We start from the raw sequence: 19,678 nt of genomic DNA, 5'->3' as shown, positions 1-19,678 counted from the left end.
AAACATATATCAATTTACAGTTCAGTCGATCCCTCACCCATATAGTCATAGTCAAATTCATCCTCATCCTCATCCTCCTCATCAACAAACCCCACCAACCTCCTCTTCAACTCCTCCATCCCAATCTCCCCCTCCATTTCCTCTTCCTTACCCTCATCCACAACCCTCCCCTCCACCCTCCTCGGCGGAACCAACACCCTATCCAAAACATGCCCATTCCCCTCCTCCGCCACCAGATCCGCCACCTTGACACGCTGAAACCCATTCACTCGAAGCGAAGCATACGGACCGAACCGACCCACATCAACAATCACATCCCCATTCCCATCTCCCTCCCCATCCCCACCCTCATCACAATGCTCCCCAGACAAAAGACTCTTCAACGTAACCCTCACCAACCCCTTCAACCCAAACCCCACCACCTCCCCATCCCTCCTATACAACGTATCCGAATACAACGTCTCCCTCGGAACAATATGATATTTGACCAACGCGGCGAGATATTTCAACCCCCGGGGTGAATTGAACAACCATGCTGAGGTGAGCTTGGAGAATGTGTGCTCGAAGGCCACGTTATTTGGTATGAATAGTGTTAATCCGCCCTTTTCTTCTTCGTCTCCTTTTTCTTGGGGATCGGAAGAGGAAGAGAAATGAGTGGCAGTGGTGGTGGTGGTAAGATTCAACCACCCATCCAAGCCCGTTTTGTATAGTGCTAATACAAACGTGCTGAATTCCGTAGGGACGAGGTTCAGGAGCGTTAGGGATGGGAGAGGTGGAAGGAGGACGGAATCGATGTGGTAGAGGTTGCCGTTTGAGGCGCGGTGGTCGAGGGAGGTGATGTGGGCGTAGAAGTTCAGGGTGAGGCCTTTCCAGGTTGGGTGGATGGTGAGGCGTTGCGGGAGAGAGTTGGTGGAGGGGGTGTTTGGGGGGTGAGAAGCGCGGAGGTTAGGGTTGTGGGGAGGGTGTGGGTGTGGAAGAGGTCGGCGGGGGAGTAGGTGCTGTTGATGGTGTGGTAGGTTAGGATGGTGCGGATGAAGGACTTGGGGGGGTTGCGGTGATGGTCGTGGTCATCGTTTTTGTTGTTGTTATTGTTGTTGCTGGTGTGGTGGTGGGGGTGATGGTGACGGTAGTGATGGTGAATTCGGCGGATGGCGTCGTCGGTTGGGGCGAAAAAGGTTAGGTTGGATGAGGTGGTGTTGAGGAGGTCGGTGAGGTCTTGGTCGTGGCTGATGAATTTGGCGAGGATGGTGGTGTCGGGGTCGGAGAGGATGAGGTCGTAGAGACTCTTGTTGGAGGGCGGATGGCGGTGGAATGGGGGTGGAGAGGGATGGCGGAAGGGCGGAGGTAGTTGGGACAGGGACTGGGGTAGAGTCGAGGTTTCGGTGCTGTCGAGGTCGTCGATGTAGCTGCTCCAGGTGTCGGTCGTGGAGTGGTGCAGGGCACAGGCTAGCGAGGTGGTTAGGCTGTCGAGGTCGAGATTATCCAGATCGGGTTCGATATCGATATCGATATCGACATCGTTGGTGGCATCCTGGAGAGGTACTTGGGGGTGGTGGAGGGCGGCGGAGAGAGGGAGGGCCACGAGGGGCCAGAGGGGGAGTTTCATTCTGTCGTGACCACTGGTAGACAGGCTATGTGCAAGATGTTGATATGTACGGGGGGTGGAGGTAGATTATGTGTTGTGTTTTGATGTTTGTGTGTTGGATGTTGGATATTGGAGATTGGACATGATGGAGATATATTTAGATGGACGATCCTGGATGACGATGCGACTATCTACGATCGAGACTAGCTCCAGGCCAATCGAAGGGCCCAGACCAAACTTAGTCCGTCGCGTCGTCAGCTTAACTGCACACACAAGGTTCATGACGACATCCACTGATGTCATGTCCAGTCATGACTGACAGACAATACTAGTAGTCTACGACTCAAAGATACAGATATACCCATTGTCTACCCATGATTGATTATTTTGCTCGGTGTATCCGCGCATCCCAATGCACATACAAGATCAACGCTCAAGGCGCACATAATACATTTCATCATCGGCCTCGTAGTGTAATCACCGCTCACAGCGGACTCATCAACAGATAGACGTGGACTCAACGACCATATCTCTGGATCGTGAGGTCGACGACTGCCGAGCAGCCATCTCGTCATTCATCACGCGACGGCGCCACGGCTGGTTCAAACGGAGCCTAGCGCAGGCCCATCTAGCTACTGCATGTCTATCGAAACATGCTTACTCTTCGGGCTGCACGAAAGGATTGGCGATTTCCTCGCTGCCGTCGGCGGGGGAGATCAGGACAATGAGAGTACCACGGGCCACGATCAGGCCAAGCGAGCGGGTGTTCTCGTTACCCTCGTCATCTGGGTTCATCAGTAAAGTATATGGTAAAGGGAGTGAGGACACCTACCGCGCATGCCTTCCTTGACATCATCCAGGACCAGGTTCATAAGCTGGTCGTATCCCTTCAGAAGACCAGTAACTAGAGTGGGTGAGCAAGAATTACAATACAAGGGAGATCAGAATAATAGCATACCCTCGCGGCCACCGTTAAACTTAACGCGCACCTCCTTGTCCATGTACTTGTTGAGGTCGAGGATGTTTTCCTTCTTGGGCTTCTCCTGCTGCTGCTGAGCACCGCCACCGGCACCGCCACTCTTGTGGGCGCCACGACCGCCGGCGCGGTCATAACCTCCGCCGCGGCCGCGGGCACCTCCACGGAACGAACCTCTTTCGGACATGCTTGGCTGGGGGTTAGAGTGTCGTGGGAGTAGATGTGTGGGTTGGGTTGGGCCAATTAAAGTGGTGTTGATTAGATAATGCGGTGTCGGGCAAAAATGAGGGAAGGAGGGGAAAGCAGACGGGATGGCAGAGTCGGAGTGATTGGGATGTGAAACTGAGGTGGGATCAGAAATGGCACCGGTGTGGACGAAAACTAGATTGGACCGACGGGGATTCACGGGGCGGAAAGGATAGGATGGGATGGGATGGATGGATGATGTATGAGGGATTTTTGCAGCAGAGCAGCAATATTACCTACCAGACAACCAGACAACCACCGCTGCAACTCATGAGGTGCTCGGCTCAGGTCACGGGGTCGACGCTGGGAGGAAAACTCTTTACGGGTGACCCGGTACAAAACCGAGCCTGTCACGCGGCTGACGCTGACGGTACCTGACCACCGGGCCGGCCTAGCGTGTATCATGGCCTGGGGCTGGCTGGAACACGGCCAGTGTCGGACACGCGCCAAATTTCCTCCCTCCCTCTTGCTTGCTTGCTAGTTGCACTATGAGCGCTTTTTAGGCAGCCATCTTCACCCTGCCGTACCTTGCACAAGAGAAACTCTCCCGTCACTTACCTATATCCCCCCCCGTCAGTCTAGCGTCCGAAAATGACCGTGTAGGACGGCGTGGTGGTACGGAAGACGGAGCTCAATGTTCGTCTTGCTTCGGCTCACTACGGGCGGAGCGCGACCCCCGTCCGAAGGATGAGCTGGCCCAGGCCGGCTTCCGGGCGGCTCCCCTGTGCAAACCCTTCAGGTTGACCTTGTTATCACGCCAACCAGATGGACCCATTGGTCCAGTCTCGGCAAAGACGGGGCATCCATCCCCAACCAAAGGACAACATGTCGATACTCGATAGCGGTCGTGGTGCTATACCTAGTTACCTACTAGATACCTGGTGGTCCGTCCGCAAGGGGCAGTTGAAACCCCAGACGCATGCGCTTGGGGTCGGAGCAATGCTGATAAGGGAGGATTGTCGGAGATGCAGCTTCGGGGGTGCTCTGCTTCGGTGCTTCTCTCTGCGTCAGTCCTCTGCAGACCAATCAATAGCGGGCCAGCGGCAAGGCCATCTACCACAAACATGGGAACCTTCGATGACCGGGCCCAAGGCGTAATACTCAGAGAGTAAGTAGGAGTGTAGGACAGGCCATGGCTGCCCCGGTCTGGACTGGCCCCGGGCTGATAACGGTGCGGTGTATGACAGTATGGTCATGACGGGTCACGCTCACCGAATGGCCAGCGGAACAGCCCGGCGGGACTCCGCCCTCCCTTAGGTAAGCCGCAGCCGGTCATTCGTCCTCTGAGACAGAAACAAGAACTGAACTGAACTAGAGTGAAGTCAAGTCTTTCTGATCTTTCACAGTCTTGGGGAGAGTCAACCTAGTCGGGTTGGATCTGGGGATGGTCTGCAATCTCAACTATCAACCGATGCGCGGGTCCCAACTAATCAAACCCAACACCCGCGGGGAGCCCATCCCTATCGTCGCAGCGTGATCAGGCTACCATTTGTTTTGCGGAAGATCGCCATCGCCCACTTGCAGGCCCTTCCTTAGCAGCTTAGCTCGGTCCACTCGGCATCGGCCATCCAGCTACCAATGAGGAGGGGGGCTGCCAACTGCCTGGAATCTCCATCCATCCATCCTCTCGCCCGTTCCGCCATCCGCAGCGTCACCAGCAGCCATTTGGCTCGTTCATTGGCCACCCCTTCCACCGTCCCGTCCCTGCATTCTATCTTTCTACTCTCAGTCTTTAGGTCCTCTGGGCTACTAGTCTTGACTAGCAACTGGCAATTCCTCTTATCCTGTCAGTGCCTTTTTTATTATTATTATTATTATCTACGTACCAGAACCCTCCGACCCCAACGAGGGCTCCGACTCCGTACTAACCCGCCTAACGGCTCCTCGTCTCTCGTCCACCCGGTGTCTCTCTGTCTGTCTGTGTCTGGTTCGTCCTCCTAACTTTCCTTCTTGCCTCCCCCCCATCTCCTCCTCCTCCTCCTCTTTCTCCTCTCCGTCCTGTCCTCGACTCCTCTCCTCCCCCATCCCCCCGTTCTTCTCTCTTCTCCTCTCCCTCCCTCTCTCCCTCTCCCACATTTCCACCCTTCCTCTACCCATCCTCTGGATTCTTCCTCAATCTCTTTTTCCTCCCCCACGTTTTCCAATTTCCCACCCACTGATCTCATCTCTCCCCTCATTTCCCAAGATTTTCGTTGGGGTCGCGATTACCTAACTCGAAAGTAGCACGCGCAGCCCAGTGGCTGAACCTGAACCCGCACTCTGGAGCCTGATGCTCCGCCATCGGCAGCCCGTCTTTCGCCAGCGTTCTCATTACTCATTCCCTCGAAATCTATAAACCCTTTTTCTCCCCCCTCCCCGCCCCGTATTTTCTCCTCGCGACTCCTCGCTTTGTTACAATTTCCCTTTCTCTGGTCGCTTTCCTCGCCTGGCATCGCCATGGAGTCCAGAACCGCGACGGCTGAGCCGTCCAGTAAACGGCCTCGTTCTCCTTCCGGCGATTTCGCTCCTATCGCGTCCAAAGTTCCCAAGACGCATTCCAATCACCTGCAGATCAACTACCTGGCCCGGCAATACCCGGACAACCTCCCCCTCGTCTCGATCGATGACAACATGACCGCCATCATCCATCTCATTGGCGAATACGATGGAGTCCTACAGCGGCACGAAAGCATCGCCGGCAATTTGGGCGCGTGCCCTCTGGGACCCATCCTGATCAAGCGCTTCGAGCGCCTGTTTGACGGGCCGCCCCGCGTTCTCAAATCGCATGGCAAGGACTCGCCCAATGTGACTTGGCTGGATGTGGTCGAGTTTGCCAAGAACAAGCCCGAGCAGTTCAATCTGGAGAAGTCCCGCAACGGGGTGCGGGTCTGCCAGTTTTACACCAAGCAGTGTCGGGTCGAGATTAGTGAGGAGGACTTTGTGTTGATCGCATCGGGTATGCCGCAGAAGATGATTCCTCCGCAGCCGATCATCGAGGACGAAGAAAAGGAATTGGGCGCATTGGAGATTCTGGAGAAGAATCTCCTACATATCATCCAGGTGGCCGACCAGGGTACGCACTCCGTCTAGTCCTACCAGAGCCCAAGTCTAATCCAACTCGTTAGTGTCCGCCCGCGCCCGCCAACTCAACCATCGCCTGAAGAATCGCCGCACGGCGATTGTTACGCGTCGGGAGAACGACACATCTCTCCATTCGCAACAACATCGCTCCATCAGCCCGGCGTGGCGCGAGGCCAATGGCCATGGCCAGAACCCACTGAACGGCAGCACCCCGGCCAGCGCTCAATCTCCCTCCACCGGCTTTGTCGCCGTGAATACCGGCCGGCCCGGCGCGGGCGAAGCCATGGTGGAGGAGAATGCGCTGTCGTCGCAGTTCATGTTCTCGCATTCCAACACGGACAACGTGACCATCATCAACGGCACCTCCATCAAGGGTGCTTCGCCGACGACGCGCGCCGAGCTGATGAAGAAATTCTTTACTACGCAGGACCGCCAGGCGCGCAGTTACGAAGAGGGGCCCGATTCCAGCAGCCGACAGTCCTCCCGGCCCCGGCCGCGAGCGTCGGATGCAGCCGACTACAACATGTTCGCCTCGGCCCCGGCTACGGTGGCCATCCCCAACACACCATCCTCGCTCCTGCCCCCACCCAAGTCCCACCACCACGAGAAAGACGATGGGGGCCCGCACAAGATGGAAATGGTGGCCCGCATGGAGGAGCTGCAGCGGGGCGAGCGCATCCTGCCGCCCTGCGATCGGTGTCGCCGGCTGCACATGGATTGCCTGAAGAACCTGACGGCGTGCATGGGGTGCACCAAGAAGCATGCCAAGTGTTCCTGGAAGGATGTCAAGGAAGACGAATTGCGCGAGACCCGGGTGGACCGCACGTCCCGGGAGCGGGCGGAGGACCCGCCGTCAAAGGAGGTGTCTTCGCCCAACCCCTTGCCCACTCCCGTGCCGGCGCCATCATCCGTGGCCCCGACTCCCGTCACTGGGCCGATGTTGTTGGAGGCGGAACGGCATCGGGAGGCTGCGCGGCACCGGGAACTCGAGCGACATCGCGAGCGCGAGCGCGAGCGGGAGCACCACCGGGAGCATGAGCGGGAGCATCATCGGGAGCATGAGCGCGAGGGCCCGTCGGAGTTCAGTGTGCGCCGCGAATCTGCGCCAACGGCGGGTCCTGTGGCGGGGATGGCGCTGGCGAAGGAGGTATCGCCGCGGCGGGCGATGAGCGAGATGCATGGGAGCAGCGTGGTGAGCCATGACCGGCGGGTCAGCCTGCATCGGCACGCGGAAGCAGAGGATGACGATCCGGATGCGAACCAGCGGCTGATGCAGGCGATCCTGGACACGGTGGATCACCACTCGAGGGTGGCAGCGGCAGTCAAGGAAGGACATGAGGTGAGCAACGAGCGGGAGCGCGAGCGCGAGCAGGAGCGCGAACGGGAGCGGAAGCTAGTGCGGGCATAGTTGGGTGTACATTGGGAGGAGTTGTATCTAGGGTTTTTGATTGAGCGAGTTAGCGGATATCCCGGGTTTGAATTGATGATTGCATGCCTGTATACCTGGGCTGGATAGTTGGAGTTGTCTGTTGCATGTCGGAGTTAATCATTGCCGCAGGGGCGCGAACTGCCGATGGATGATCCGCTGGCACCCCGCGGATGGTACGGTACACAGTACTTCAGCATATGTAGATACATGACTATGTACTCGTACATGGATGGCCAATGCTGCATCACCCCACCCTGTCGATCATTTCCGGCCACTCTCCTGTCATTACTTGGTCGTCAATAATGGCCAGTATGAATAATGAGTGAGGGTAAGTAAGGATGAAATCGGAAATGGGCATAGCCGATCGGCTGAGTGATGCTTACGTAGGCCCCCATCCGGAGGGATCCAGCCAGTCGGCGGGCGTCACCCACAATACGGTGTAATCATGTAATGGCTAGCCCGGTCTGGAGTGCAGCAATGTGGGGGAAATCCACCCCGCAGGTGGGCGTTCCTTCCTAGTTCAACTTTCTATACTTCATTGACTTCCACTATCCCTCCCTCGTTCCTTCCTCCCCACAGCAACATCCCCTCTTAATGGTCTCTGCTCTCCCTTCTTCCATCTCTTTCTCTTTCTCTTTCTCTTTTTCTATCTCTCTCACCTCCTCTTTCTACCCATCCAATTGACCCCGAGCAAATCATCCCCCATACTTATATATCCCCACAAACATCCCCAGCAAGAAATAAAAATGGACCCCAGCGACGTCACCATCCCCCCAATGAAAGACCTCACGGTCGACAACATCACCGAGAACGTCATCCAGATCAACTCCCTTTGCAAAGATGAGCGAATGAAGTATGTCCTCGAACGACTAGTTACCCACCTCCACGACTTTGCGCGTGAGACGCGCCTCAGCACAGACGAGTGGATGACGGGATTACGGTTCCTCACGGAAGTGGGGAAGATTTGTTCGGATGTGAGGCAGGTAAGAAACCATTCCATCCAATATCCCCTCTCCACCTCAGAAATAGCCAACCCAATTCAAATGGCATAAAATGAACCAATGAACAGGAATTTATCCTCCTCTCCGACATCCTCGGCCTCTCCATCCTCGTTGACTCTATCGACCACCCCAAACCTCCCCACAGCACCGAAGGTACCGTCCTCGGCCCCTTCCACACCCATGACGCCGCGCCCCTCGCCCCGGGCGCCTCCATCTCCCACGATCCCGCCGGCGAACCCCTCCTCGTCGTCTGCACCATCCACGACACCCACGGTAACCCCATCCCCAACGTGAAGATCGATATCTGGGAAACCGATTCCACGGGCCACTATGATGTGCAGTACCCGGGCCGGGAAGGGCCCGATGGCCGCTGCGTAATGACCAGTGACAAGGAGGGAGTGTTTTGGTTCCGTGCGATTACCCCAGTTCCGTACCCAATTCCGCATGATGGGCCGGTGGGGAAGTTGTTGAAGAAACTTGGCAGGCATCCGTATAGGCCGTCGCATATGCATTTTATGTTTGAGGGGGTGGGGTTCGATCATTTAATTACGTGGGTTTTCCCTTTTTTATCTGGATTTGGAGGGGGGGATGATGAATGCTAACTGGTGCTGGGTGTGCAGAGCCCTTTATCTCCGCAGCGATCCTTACGAAACCTCCGATGCTGTCTTCGGCGTCAAAGACTCCCTTGTGGTCGATATCGGTCGCGCGGGTCCGGAGTACGCGGCCAAATACGGCGTCGCTGAGGATCATGCTCTGCTCACATACGACTTTGTTCTGGTGTCGGACGAGGAGACGAGCGAGCTGCGCGCCAGGAACTCCAAGGAGGCGCTGGATAAATTGGGCCGCAAAGTGCGCATTGTCAATGGGTTGCCGGTGCCGGATCTGGATTGATCTAGGTCATCTTGTTCGTCATATATCATTCGTCCATTAGAATGTGGTATTGTATCTTATGCGGTTGTTGTATATACATCATTCATGATCCATGTCAGGTGGCGGCATCCGCCCCCACCATGTCTCCAAAGTCACTCCCCAGGTCTTTTGCCTCCTCGGCCTTGGCAGCGCCCTCCTTCAGTCGTCGTAACCCTCCCTCATCCTCCACCCAACCCCCGACCTTTTCCACCCCGGCAATGTACTCCGTCCCGATGCGCAGGTTCAGTCCCGCGCTGAGCGCCCGTTCGATCCGCACCTCACGGCCCTCGGAGATTAGCACCCGGAACACATGCCCCAAAAACCCGCTCAGGATATCCACGCTCCAGTCATCCGGCACGACGCGCAGCACCTCGCCCACGTCGAACCACGCCGCAAACCGACCCAGCAGGTCGCTCGTCCGCTCGATCCGCTCCGACGGATCCTGGATGTGCAGGAACTCGTCGAGCAGGTAGCGGAAGAGCTCAGATTGCAGGGTTCGGTCCGCGAACTCGGCCAGCGCCCCCGTCGAGCTGGTGCTGCGCGGCCCACCAAAGAGGCAGTACCGCACCGCCGAGTCGTAGTCGCCCAGTCCGTGCGTCAACAAGTGAAGAGCCTCGCGGTGGCGGCCCTGCAGTCCATCGAGTATCACTGACTCTGACACGAGCTCTTTCTGGAATGGCTCGATGCGCGCTAGGACTGCCGGGATGGAGTAGGTTAGGTTGCGCGACGGCAGTGAGGAGAAGTGCCCGCCGCTGCCGCCGCCGAGTAGTTGTAGGAGTCGAAGCCGTGATTGCCACCATGGCTCTGCTGGCGTGTTCTCGGTAATGAAGTTCATGTATGTTGGCTTGGGTGGTTGGAGTGCGCGATATGTAGAGTATGATTCTGCGAGCGAGGCTCGGGCCTCTGGAGAGGACTCGAGAACGGAGAGCACGGTGTCCAGGTAATAGGAGAGCAGGTCGTCCGCGTATTGAGTGTGCTAGAGTTTGTTAGCATGGATTTATTGAAAGGATGGTGAGTGAGCTTACGTTTCGGACAAAGACGAGGTGTTCCAGGTACGCTTGGACTGCGTTGGGCGCGTGCTCTTTAAGCAAGCGGACAACATCTAAGGTCTCCAGCTTGACTCGGCTCGTCCCGTCAGAGAACACCTGTATGCCCAGGGTGGGGTTGCGCTGGGCGAGCCATGCTCCGTACTCCTCAACTAGCTGCACGTCTTTAATCTTGACCAGGTACCGGCGCATCTGCGCCTCCGTCCCAGCGATAGTAACCTCACCGCCGCGGTCTTCCTCGCCTTCGATGATGCGCCGCCACGTCTTGAGGACGTTTCGCGACATCTTCTGACTCTGATACAGTCGGCTCAGCACAAAGAGTCGCCGGTAGCTTTCTAGTAACGCCACCGCCCGGTCAAAGTTGCCCTTCCAGTTGTCCACCAGGCGGTTCAGTTCCGCGCGGATTGAAGAGTGCGAGCGCTGTTCGGCCGACATCTGTGCGTCTTGCTCTAGAATCAGGTGGAGGATGGCCGCATCGACGCTGTCAAAGACATACGTCTCATCTGTGATACTGCCGTAACCCCTCTTTTGTTGCCAGGAGAAGAGGAATCGCTTGAGCATGTCCAGGACCGCGCTGTCAGAAATACTGGAGTCTGTAGTCTTCTCGAGCTGCTGGACATAGGCCTCCGTAATTTCCGCCAGACCGGCATGAACCCAGATTCCCTGCGGGCCCTGGAGAACCTCGCGTCGCAACAAGGGGACCAGCAGCAAGGCGATGCGGGGATCCAGGTTCCCGACGATGAGAGCTCGCTCCGTGTCGTCGATAATCGTGGTTTTCCGCACAGCCGGGTCCATGAACACGAGATCCGCAAAAAGAAGTAAACTTGCTTTCTGCTTCACATAATTCAATCCCAGGAATTCCGACTCGGACTTGGGCTCTGTCGTCTGCACGTGATGGATAATATCGGCAATTGCATTCCTGTTGAAGGCCCTTGAGTCGCCAGTGCCAGCCTCTTGAGCATTTTGCAGAGCATCGTTGAGCTGTGTGGTGAGTGGGTTTCTCACCACCCGCCAGATCTGGTTGCCGTTCCACATCACCATGCTGCTCTGCGTTTGGCCCAATTCACGCGCAAACCTGGCTTCTTCGGCATTTCGCTCCACCTCCCAGCCATGCTCGCCTTTCTTCGAGCCGTCCGAGTCGGTCACCTGGGCCTCGGATAGCTCCTTTTCCTTCTGTAGTTGTTCGATAGATGCTTGTGTTCTCGGGTCATGTGCGGGCACATGGGGCGACAATAACGGGGTTTTCAGACGAACCATGCGCAGCAAGTCCCCTAACTCGGATATCTCGAGCTTGCTTGGGCTGAGCGTGTGACATAGGCCAACCGGGGTGGGTTGCGTGTCGTGGGTGGACGGGATTTCTACCCAGGTTTTATGGTCCTCAGCCTCCGCGGGATCGACATCCCAGAGCTGTACTTCCAAGAACTTCCGTGGTTGGCCATCTGTTTCTGACTCGATGACAGCAAGAAGAAGCTCCTCGTGCGTATTCTCCGGGGATGGTATCATGTGGTTTTCGTCGCCCTTGTCAATCACAATCGACTCCGGATACTTGTGAAACGTTATCGTGCCGCGAACCACATCACCGTCGACGTTGACAAACATGCCAACTCCAGGCTCGGTCGCATCGGTTCCCCTAACGAGCAGGAACTCCGACGGGGTTGGTGACAGCACATGAGGCTTCAACTGTGTGGGTGGCTGCTTTGGTACGGCAGGGAGCGGTTTTCGATCATCTGGGCTGGGCTGCGAGTCGCGGGCTGAGTGGGCGGGAGATATTCTTGGGGAAGCACTTTCTGCTCGGTCCTTCGAGATTGACCGTCTCGGAGTCCCTGAAACGGGAGATAGCTCGGGGGTGACTGAGGTTGACCTATCGTGTGGGGTAGGCTGGGATTTCGGCTGCAGCATCCCCGCGAACGTGTTGGGACCAAAGCTTCTGTCATGCGCGTGGTTCTCCGCCACAGGTGAGCTCGCAAAGGGGGATGATGGGGATCTCGCTTCCATCTGACCCGCCTCGGACATCTCGCTAGAGAATGAGACAGGAAACAATTGGATCTTCTGCTGGTTTTCCACGTCCAGCAGCGAGTATGCATGTGTATCAGCAGCGCAAGCGATAGGGCCTCGTCGCGACGCCACCAGGCACCCGGGAAACTCGATGTTCCTTATTCGTCGAGCATCATCGCCAATCCTCACCAGCATGATTCGATTCGAGGCCGCGATCATGACTACCGGGCTCTCAAACTCCTCCGCTGCGTTCAAGTCCAGCCCCCCAATCCAACGACAACTGCTAACCTTGGTGTTGCCGAAGGCCGGGCTGAGCTCCGGCAACATGTAGAAGGTGGCCGTTCCATTGCAGAGGACACAGGCCTTGTTCACCGTCGGAAGTAGCACAATCTGTTGTATCCCGGGCAGTTTGGCTGATGATGTCTGGGAGAAGGGAATTGGTAGTCTCGATGCGAGGATAAATGAGGGCTCGTTCGACTTGTCCGAGGGGTCCGGTGGGAGGCAGACGAAATGCAGGATCTCGGCGGCAGAGGTACCGATATACAGGTTGTCATCTAGAAGTGCCTGATTAGCAGTGTTTTCCCGTAGGCCATCGCAACACCCACTCCAATACTCGACCCAGGTAATGTGAACATCGTCGTCATCATTGTCGGCATTCAAGGGCACTTGGTCGAAGAGGGATCGAAACACGTAAGGCGCTGCTTTGGGAGGGCCAATCTTCCGGCGTTTGCGCGGGCTGACGCCCTCCTCTTCCGACACCATGGTGAGGCCAGCTCGGTGTCGTGTGAGATGTGGTGCCTGACGGAGTTGGAAGAGTGAGGGGACGGAAGATCAGGAACTGAGAGGAGCTTCAGTGCTTCAGTGCTTCAGTCGGGCGACTTTGGTCGGGGTGGACCCGCCCGGGGTTAGCTGCTGACTCAGGTGGACCCGCTGCCATCGGCGATCGCCCAGGCTGCTACGGAGTATAATATAGTTAGTGGTGTCTATGGTCCTAATCCTGTGGGATACACGAAGATAACAGTGGGTGCTGGTGGCTGTCAATGGAATTATTTCTGTCCGTTGGTCTGGGTTGAAATGGTGGGCGAAATGGCTGGTGGGATGTTATAGATCAATTCATGCAGTCTCAATGGACAGCCTGGCCGGCTTCATCTCACCCGAGTGAAGGAGCAGACTTTAGGTTGCAGCGTATCACAATAGCACATATGATGCATCGCAAGCCACCGCCTGGCCGGAATCTCTCTGGCCTATCCTTGCCTAAAAAAGGCCATATCCGAGACGAACGTGGCCAAAGTTGCTATTAATAACGGGGCTGAATCACGATAGACTTGGACCTGTCGGCGTTGTATCCAGGAGAACCTCATTTTGCACCGACCAAGTGCTGCCCACCACTACCTATCGACATTGCTGACGCTCCAGCATCCTATCCATTATCTATATTGCAGGTTGTTGTTGTCACGCGCTCGGAAGATCATCGGCCCGGTCGGCGTGTCAGGGCCTCCGCATCGCTGTAGTTAACTGGCTTCATTTACTTGTCACTCTCCGGATAGTGGTTGCCGGTCTGGTCTCGGATGGGGGTGTTGCGCTGACTTTCGACTTTCTGAGGCGGTTCGATACCCGAAATCTTCAACATGGACGCCTTCGCCATCACGGAAGGCATTGTCCCTGAGAACAACCAGGATGCCCACAACTCCGAACCGGCCGCCGCCAAGTTACCGGAAGGAGCTAACAAGTTCCAGCGTGCCATTGCGGCCTGGAGAGGTCCGTTGCCTTGCCCACACTTCCCCCAGTTCAATCGGCCAGTCACTAACCACTCAACTTGATGTAGGTATTGATCTATCCAACACCGTCGCAAAGCTAGACAGTACCGCCTCCGACATCGTCGCTGAGCAACGCGATGCACTCGTCCAGCGAAAGGACCTCGCGCAGAAGACGAAGGACTTCCGAAAGCTCGATGACGCCTCGAAACTGACAGAGTATAAAGGACTCCTGAAAGGTCGGTCATATTTCAACCGCAACCGCCGCAGCCGGCGCTAACAGCCAGACAGCTTACCAGGGGTTTATCGATCTCCTCACGAACCAGGGAAAGGCCTCCTCGTCCGCGTTCTTGCAGCTATACTCGTCCTTGTCCGAAGCGCCCGACCCCTATCCTCTTCTCGAAGCATCCATCGATTCCCTCGTCCACTCCGAAGAAACCGTCCCCAAATTGACCTCGGAGCGTGATCGGCTGCAAGGCTCTGTCGACCGGCTCACCTCTCAGTTGGAGGATACCGAAAAGCGCCTTCAGGAGGAACGAGCGGCGAGAAAGGAGCTAGAGGATAATCAAGAGTCGAAGATCAAGGAAGTCGAGGAGTCGTGGTCTGCGGTGCTGTCGGAGAAAACGAACAATTGGACGGCCAAAGAAAAGAGCCTGGAAGAGAAAGTGGAGAACCAGGAGCGCTTGGTCAAGGAACTGAAGGCAAGCTATGAGGTATCACAACGCTTGGGCCAGGAAGATGAGGGTGGCGATGGTGCCCATGGAGCGAGCGCGGCGGAGCTGGAGCTGGTTTCCGCCGAACTGGAGAAGACGGGCTTGAGGCTGGCCGAGGTCGAGGCAAGGAATGAGCAACTGACGCTCGAGCTGGCTCAAGCCGTCTCTCACTCGCAGTCGGGTCACCCAGCGTCCGTCGAGGATGATCCTGCTTATCTGCGCCTTCAGTCGGAGAACTCTTCCCTCCTGCGCAAGCTTGATGCTGCCCGGTTCGATAAGGAGTCCGAGCGACACTCGTGGGAATCCAAATACTCGCAGGTTGAGAGGCAGATCACCAACATTACCGTGGAGAAGGAAGAGCTGCGCTCGAAGTTGGAGAAGGTGGCCGATTACGAAGATATCCGTCGTGAACTGGAAATGATCAAGGTGGGTATTGCAATGTTCGAAGCCCGATTCATTAGCTAACATGTGTGTAGTCTATTGAATTCTCTCCCGGTGATGATGATGACGCTGCCGATCTTACAGACACTGCAAATGCCAATGGCGCAGCCACCAAGGCCCAGGATGGTTCCAAGAACAGGAACAGCCTGGAACAGCTTTTGATGGTCCGGAATAAGAAGCTAACAGATGAGCTCACTATTCTGCGAGTATCCCATCGCGACCTACAGGGCCAGCTCGAGGCGCTCCGCGATGGCCTCTCGACCACGAAAGAGGAGCTGGAGAAGTCTCAGAAGCTGTCCACCACGCTCGAAAATGATCTTCTCCGAGTACAGGAGGAGGCTGCGAACGCATTCCCATCGTCAGCCATGTCGGTAGCAGGCACCTACACCTCGAAGTACCCGCACTCATCCCGCCGGGGAGCTGTATCTCCCACTTCCTCTATCATCTCGGGCTTTGACCAGTCCGCCGCTTCCGCCAACGCCATGGATTCAATCCGTGCCGGAGAGCCGGTCGGAGGCGGCTCGGGTCTTTTGCCTATGATTCAAGCCCAGCGAGATCGCTTCAAGAAGAAAAATGCGGAGCTGGAGGAAGAGCTGTCGAAACTTTACGGTACGGTGAAGTCGCTGAGACAGGAGGTGGCTTCGCTGCAGAAGGACAACCTCAGCCTGTATGAAAAGACGCGGTATGTCTCGACATACAACCGTGGTCCAGGCGCATCATCATCGGCCTCCGCCTATGCGAACAAGCCTAGTACTTCTTCCATTCACCCGTCCGCGGATACACCATCAGGGCTTTCCCTCGATCGGTACCAATCAGCGTACGAGGCCCAGATTTCACCATTTGCTGCTTTTCGGGGCCGCGAGTCTACCCGTGCATACAAGCGCATGAGCCTGCCCGAGCGAATCGTATTTTCTCTCACCAGAATTATTCTCGCCAACCGGACCAGCCGGAACCTTTTCGCGGGCTACTGCTTTGCCCTGCACATTCTTCTCTTTGTCGTGCTGTACATGATGAGTAGCATGGAAATTGAGAAGCACAGTAGCGCGAGCCTGGGTGCAGCGGCGGCGGCGGCCATGGCCGGTGGAGGAGGTGGCAGCGGCAGCGGTGTTGGTGGTGGCTATGGGGGCCAGCAGCTCCATGGCGATGACTGGCAACAGGAAGGTTTTAACCACGCCAGTTAATCTTATGACTCATTGTATTCTTAGCCCGTTGGGAGCGACGAATCATTCAGTGGCGTTTGTTGGTGGGCGGTTACGATCTGGTGCTGACTTTTTCTATGTGAATATCCTTTGTTCTTCTACAATGCAAATACTTCTCTATGCTTCTGTTGCTCGTTGACCTTCGAAAATGCGTCAGTCCTAGGCCATTCAGGTCTCGTGTGTAGGGGAGATTACCTGACCTTTCTCCAATCTTGTCTACGTAGACAACCTACCTCGACGGGTTGGTTATCTTGATCATCTATAACGCCTTTCTTTCAGTGAATGCATCGATCCACGTCAGTTCGATTAACATGCCGTACAAATTGCAGGCACATCTCGCTTTGAGGTGCATTTATTTATCAGATGGTATTTATTTCAATGCAACGTTGGCTCACGTTGAGAGCTACATCAACAAGCCGCGATACCCTGGTCACCTTCTTTCTGGCAAGCCTCCCTCCCACATACAGCCCCATATGAGGGAGGGGGTATGGTCAAATTTCCGCTGTTCGTCATTCATACATGGATGAATGAATATAATAAGGGCGAAAAATAAATTCCACCCAATCTGACTGACTGACTACATCAGGAACAAAGATTATTTATACAACCAAAAAGTTGAAACGGCCCGAGCCGCGGATCGAACGCGGGACCTCTCGCAGATATGCTTGGGTTTGTAGGCGAGATGCCATCCCTAAGCGAGAATCATACCACTAGACCACCCGGGCGTTACTTGATGAAGGATAGTCTGGTTTTTGGCATTATCAGCCTTCATACTTGCCCACCCTCTACGCCATTCGCTTTTGCAAGACATTGATATATATATAACACAGCGATATCCAGGACTAGGTTGGTGTTGTTCTCAAATTGCCCTGCTCCTCTATTTGTATTTTTGTTATTCAAGTGTGCGAGTACTTCACTAGGAGAAAGATCTATGGTTGAATATTGTGCTTTGATATATTTTTGTATGGTCAACGGGCAGGCTATAACTTTACTGCTCAGCTGCCTCTTTACGCCTCCCCCTGATTTAGCTATCCTCCGCAGTCAGGTGACCATGGCCTGTCACCCCTATCTGTGCCTTTATATTATCACGCAATACCATTCTCTACTCAACTCCAATTGGCACCTCACCACGTCGCACCCCTGTAACGCGTCAAACGATCATAATCATTGGGATATATATCGATTCTATTCAGCCCACCATTCTATGCCCTGCGAGAAGTCACTTGAGAAAACGAGTTCATTCTATCTCTCATCAAGCCTGGTTGTCTCTCCTATCTAGTAGGATCAATAACTCAGGGCGTGGACTCAAGTAAGGATTCATCACCCGCAGCATACATTATGGAAGCAGGCTTCGCAGTGAGCCGAGTATCAAAAACACAGAGTTTTTTCAGACGGGAGATACACGAGCAACGAGCTCATTCCTAATCACAGCTCTAGGTACAAAGTATCAAAAGATCACACCGCATCAAAGCTGCCGAACCTTGCCCATCATATCCCAATATCCGCCTGCGCCATGAGACATGCCAGTACCACACTGCGGCCGAACAAAGTCTTCCCAAGAGCCCGAAGGCCAGATGGGAAGCTGGCAGACTTCATTCAGCTCGCAACAAGTGCACTTCCTGAATACCGCCCAGTCCAGATAGCGCTTCAAATCTTCGATAATTGCAAGGCCCTCGTCATAGGCCTCTGCGCCCGCACCCGCGACTAGACTCGAACATAGTCTTTCTGAGACCAGAGATATTGCCTGAGCTGGGACAGTGGTCATGTCGGCCCCGGCAATCCAGAACTGCTTGGCACAGCGTTCAACCTCTGTGGTCGAGTTGCGCGCATGCGCATTGATAAACGGCTCAATGGCGAGGTGGAGCTCACGTCGGAGTTCGTGATGTGTTGAAACAGCGGATGACAGCATTAGACTAATACGATAATGATATCTAGTGATGATCATGTCGACAATGTTCTGCCAGTTAAAGGCATAATTTGTCTGGTCGAGCTGCTTCACTAGTCGGTCAACATGTGCGCGGACCTGCTCTAACTTGGCTGAGTCGTTGACCACCCGGGGAAGGCCGTGATTGTCGAAGTACATTGCGTCAGGATATGCGAACATGGTGACAAAGTCGTCGTAGTTGATGGATACTCTGTCGCCTCCGATACCGTCGAACCGGGTAGCAAGTGCCCGTGCATAGCTGAGCCCGGATCCTCCATCTCCGCTGCGCCCTGGGTAAGTGCTCAAGATGCTTACTACGTCAAGGTCTTTGGCAAAAGAGCAGAGAATAATCTCGAATCCACCGACCATTCGAAGGAATCCGTCCACGCGGTTGTCCCATCTGTCGCGAGCGAGGGCACAGAGGTCATCGGCACGCAGGTTGTCGCCTTCCGCTGGGCTTCCATCGAAATGAGAAGCGTTTCGAAGGAGAATATCTTGCATATCGAGGGTGCCTTTAAGGGATTTTGCGGCTGACTGGCCATCAAAGTATACGAGACGCAGTGGATGTTTGGTCCGGTAGGTGTGGAAATATCCGGTCTGCTCCTCTGCCGAGAGTTCATCGGTACTGAGAGGGGATTGGCCATGGAGTTCTCCTGCACCTGTGTGGCTTTGGCGGCAAGTCTCCTTGTAATGACGGCGGGGAGCTTCATGAACAGTCTGGGGGTTGACTTTATTCACATTTTGTATCCTGTGAGAATCCTCGTGCTCAAATATGAAGTACCGAAATAGGGAGTGCAGACCTCTCCACTGACGAGTGAGGAAGCCATGGTGAAATGACTCAAAATTACCCTCGCCCGTGTCTACTCTCTTGTTATGCTTTCCGTGGCTGTGAGACTCCGCATGTGGTTTTTCGTCATGTGGCTGATCGGCAGCGGATTTCGAGCGACGAACTCGGCGAGGATGGGCAAAGGCCATGGCATGTTCCGGTTCAAAGGCCAGCCACTCGGTGCCGTTGATGCGGTACGGACTCGATGTACCATGGTAGAATTCCGTTCCCTCGGGCACCGTGGCTATGAAAATCGACATCCCGTTGTGTTGTAAAACGCTGCCAAACATCTTCATGGAGTTATGCAGCGCATTGAATATGTGGCTGGCATGAGTAGAGCCATCTGGCACCGCCAGTCGCTCCTCAGCCGGAAACGGGCTCGATGCTGCCATCCATGGCAGTAAAGCCCAAGCCAGCCCCTTGAGTTTGAGTCTCATCGTTCAACGCCTGGATGCCGGGAGAGGATATCCAAGGGAAGATGGTTCTTTCAGCACAAGAAAGATATCGAACAGGCTTCTTATCAAGCAGCGCGGTAATTGCGCTGTCAGGGGGCTGGCAACCAGAGATGACGCGG

At 55.3% G+C, this 19,678-nt stretch overlaps 8 protein-coding genes and 1 non-coding gene across 9 annotated transcripts; 3 read left to right on the top strand and 6 right to left on the bottom strand.

Annotated features, from left to right (window-relative positions):
• Positions 1-14: 14 nt before the first annotated feature.
• Positions 15-1,698, bottom strand: BO94DRAFT_574665 (uncharacterized protein; the record flags this gene model as incomplete). The annotated part of the gene is made up of 2 exons (XM_025615033.1): positions 1,126-1,698; positions 15-1,039 (listed from the first exon to the last, which is right to left on the bottom strand). Exons 1-2 carry the CDS (start codon positions 1,604-1,606, stop codon positions 15-17), a joined length of 1,506 nt encoding a protein of 501 aa, XP_025467982.1. The 5' UTR covers positions 1,607-1,698.
• Positions 1,699-2,242: 544 nt separating this feature from the next.
• On the bottom strand, positions 2,243-2,748 carry BO94DRAFT_465023 (putative small nuclear ribonucleoprotein (LSM7); the record flags this gene model as incomplete). The annotated part of the gene is made up of 3 exons (XM_025608094.1): positions 2,243-2,370; positions 2,418-2,489; positions 2,544-2,748. 3 exons carry the CDS (start codon positions 2,746-2,748, stop codon positions 2,243-2,245), a joined length of 405 nt encoding a protein of 134 aa, XP_025467981.1.
• Positions 2,749-4,145: 1,397 nt separating this feature from the next.
• BO94DRAFT_46070 (uncharacterized protein) lies at positions 4,146-5,108 on the bottom strand. Its single transcript, XM_025607892.1, has 2 exons — positions 4,686-5,108; positions 4,146-4,591 (listed from the first exon to the last, which is right to left on the bottom strand). Exons 1-2 carry the CDS (start codon positions 4,902-4,904, stop codon positions 4,340-4,342), a joined length of 471 nt encoding a protein of 156 aa, XP_025467980.1. The 5' UTR covers positions 4,905-5,108; the 3' UTR covers positions 4,146-4,339.
• Positions 5,109-5,243: 135 nt separating this feature from the next.
• Positions 5,244-7,275, top strand: BO94DRAFT_464542 (Zn(II)2Cys6 transcription factor domain-containing protein; the record flags this gene model as incomplete). The annotated part of the gene is made up of 2 exons (XM_025608071.1): positions 5,244-5,859; positions 5,912-7,275. The coding sequence occupies 2 exons, from the start codon at positions 5,244-5,246 to the stop codon at positions 7,273-7,275; spliced, it is 1,980 nt and encodes a 659-aa protein (XP_025467979.1).
• A 535-nt stretch (positions 7,276-7,810) lies between these two features.
• On the top strand, positions 7,811-9,326 carry BO94DRAFT_534504 (intradiol ring-cleavage dioxygenase). The gene is made up of 3 exons (XM_025611568.1): positions 7,811-8,279; positions 8,366-8,847; positions 8,918-9,326. Exons 1-3 carry the CDS (start codon positions 8,043-8,045, stop codon positions 9,186-9,188), a joined length of 990 nt encoding a protein of 329 aa, XP_025467978.1. The 5' UTR covers positions 7,811-8,042; the 3' UTR covers positions 9,189-9,326.
• BO94DRAFT_623709 (putative TGF beta receptor associated protein 1) lies at positions 9,219-13,090 on the bottom strand. Its single transcript, XM_025617169.1, has 3 exons — positions 12,853-13,090; positions 10,232-12,801; positions 9,219-10,182 (listed from the first exon to the last, which is right to left on the bottom strand). Exons 1-3 carry the CDS (start codon positions 13,007-13,009, stop codon positions 9,283-9,285), a joined length of 3,627 nt encoding a protein of 1,208 aa, XP_025467977.1. The 5' UTR covers positions 13,010-13,090; the 3' UTR covers positions 9,219-9,282.
• A 321-nt stretch (positions 13,091-13,411) lies between these two features.
• Positions 13,412-16,478, top strand: BO94DRAFT_623708 (CCAAT displacement transcription factor COY1). Its single transcript, XM_025617168.1, has 4 exons — positions 13,412-14,005; positions 14,073-14,240; positions 14,293-15,140; positions 15,191-16,478. Exons 1-4 carry the CDS (start codon positions 13,876-13,878, stop codon positions 16,334-16,336), a joined length of 2,292 nt encoding a protein of 763 aa, XP_025467976.1. The 5' UTR covers positions 13,412-13,875; the 3' UTR covers positions 16,337-16,478.
• A 498-nt stretch (positions 16,479-16,976) lies between these two features.
• On the bottom strand, positions 16,977-17,079 carry BO94DRAFT_t145. Its single transcript has one exon. It is a non-coding gene; the product is annotated as a tRNA-Pro (tRNA).
• Positions 17,080-17,819: 740 nt separating this feature from the next.
• BO94DRAFT_465033 (uncharacterized protein) lies at positions 17,820-19,541 on the bottom strand (the record flags this gene model as incomplete). Its single annotated transcript, XM_025608097.1, has 2 exons — positions 17,820-18,883; positions 19,127-19,541. The coding sequence occupies 2 exons, from the start codon at positions 19,539-19,541 to the stop codon at positions 17,820-17,822; spliced, it is 1,479 nt and encodes a 492-aa protein (XP_025467975.1).
• Between the last annotated feature and the right edge of the window lie 137 nt (positions 19,542-19,678).

The sequence above is a fragment of the Aspergillus sclerotioniger genome, assembly GCF_003184525.1.
Source record: "Aspergillus sclerotioniger CBS 115572 chromosome Unknown BO94scaffold_12, whole genome shotgun sequence".
Taxonomy (NCBI): Eukaryota; Fungi; Ascomycota; class Eurotiomycetes; order Eurotiales; family Aspergillaceae; genus Aspergillus; species Aspergillus sclerotioniger.
The sequence above is the reverse complement of the archived record's forward strand: the minus strand, read 5'-3'. Positions and strand labels throughout refer to the sequence as shown.

Bases quoted from the DNA above. Each gene is read 5' to 3' on its own strand.
- BO94DRAFT_46070 (XM_025607892.1), bottom strand. From the start codon at position 4,904: ATGGGTAGAGGAAGGGTGGAAATGTGGGAGAGGGAGAGAGGGAGGGAG. The intron at 4,592-4,685 runs GTTAGGCGGGTT...AGGCACTGACAG, and splicing joins TGGACGAGAGACGAGGAGCC to GATAAGAGGAATTGCCAGTT.
- BO94DRAFT_534504 (XM_025611568.1), top strand. From the start codon at position 8,043: ATGGACCCCAGCGACGTCACCATCCCCCCAATGAAAGACCTCACGGTC. The intron at 8,280-8,365 runs GTAAGAAACCAT...ACCAATGAACAG, and splicing joins TTTGTTCGGATGTGAGGCAG to GAATTTATCCTCCTCTCCGA. The intron at 8,848-8,917 runs GTGGGTTTTCCC...CTGGGTGTGCAG, and splicing joins GGGTTCGATCATTTAATTAC to AGCCCTTTATCTCCGCAGCG.
- BO94DRAFT_623709 (XM_025617169.1), bottom strand. From the start codon at position 13,009: ATGGTGTCGGAAGAGGAGGGCGTCAGCCCGCGCAAACGCCGGAAGATT. The intron at 12,802-12,852 runs GTGGGTGTTGCG...AGGCACTTCTAG, and splicing joins TACCTGGGTCGAGTATTGGA to ATGACAACCTGTATATCGGT. The intron at 10,183-10,231 runs GTAAGCTCACTC...AACAAACTCTAG, and splicing joins ACCTCGTCTTTGTCCGAAAC to CACACTCAATACGCGGACGA.
- BO94DRAFT_623708 (XM_025617168.1), top strand. From the start codon at position 13,876: ATGGACGCCTTCGCCATCACGGAAGGCATTGTCCCTGAGAACAACCAG. The intron at 14,006-14,072 runs GTCCGTTGCCTT...AACTTGATGTAG, and splicing joins TGCCATTGCGGCCTGGAGAG to GTATTGATCTATCCAACACC. The intron at 15,141-15,190 runs GTGGGTATTGCA...ACATGTGTGTAG, and splicing joins GTGAACTGGAAATGATCAAG to TCTATTGAATTCTCTCCCGG.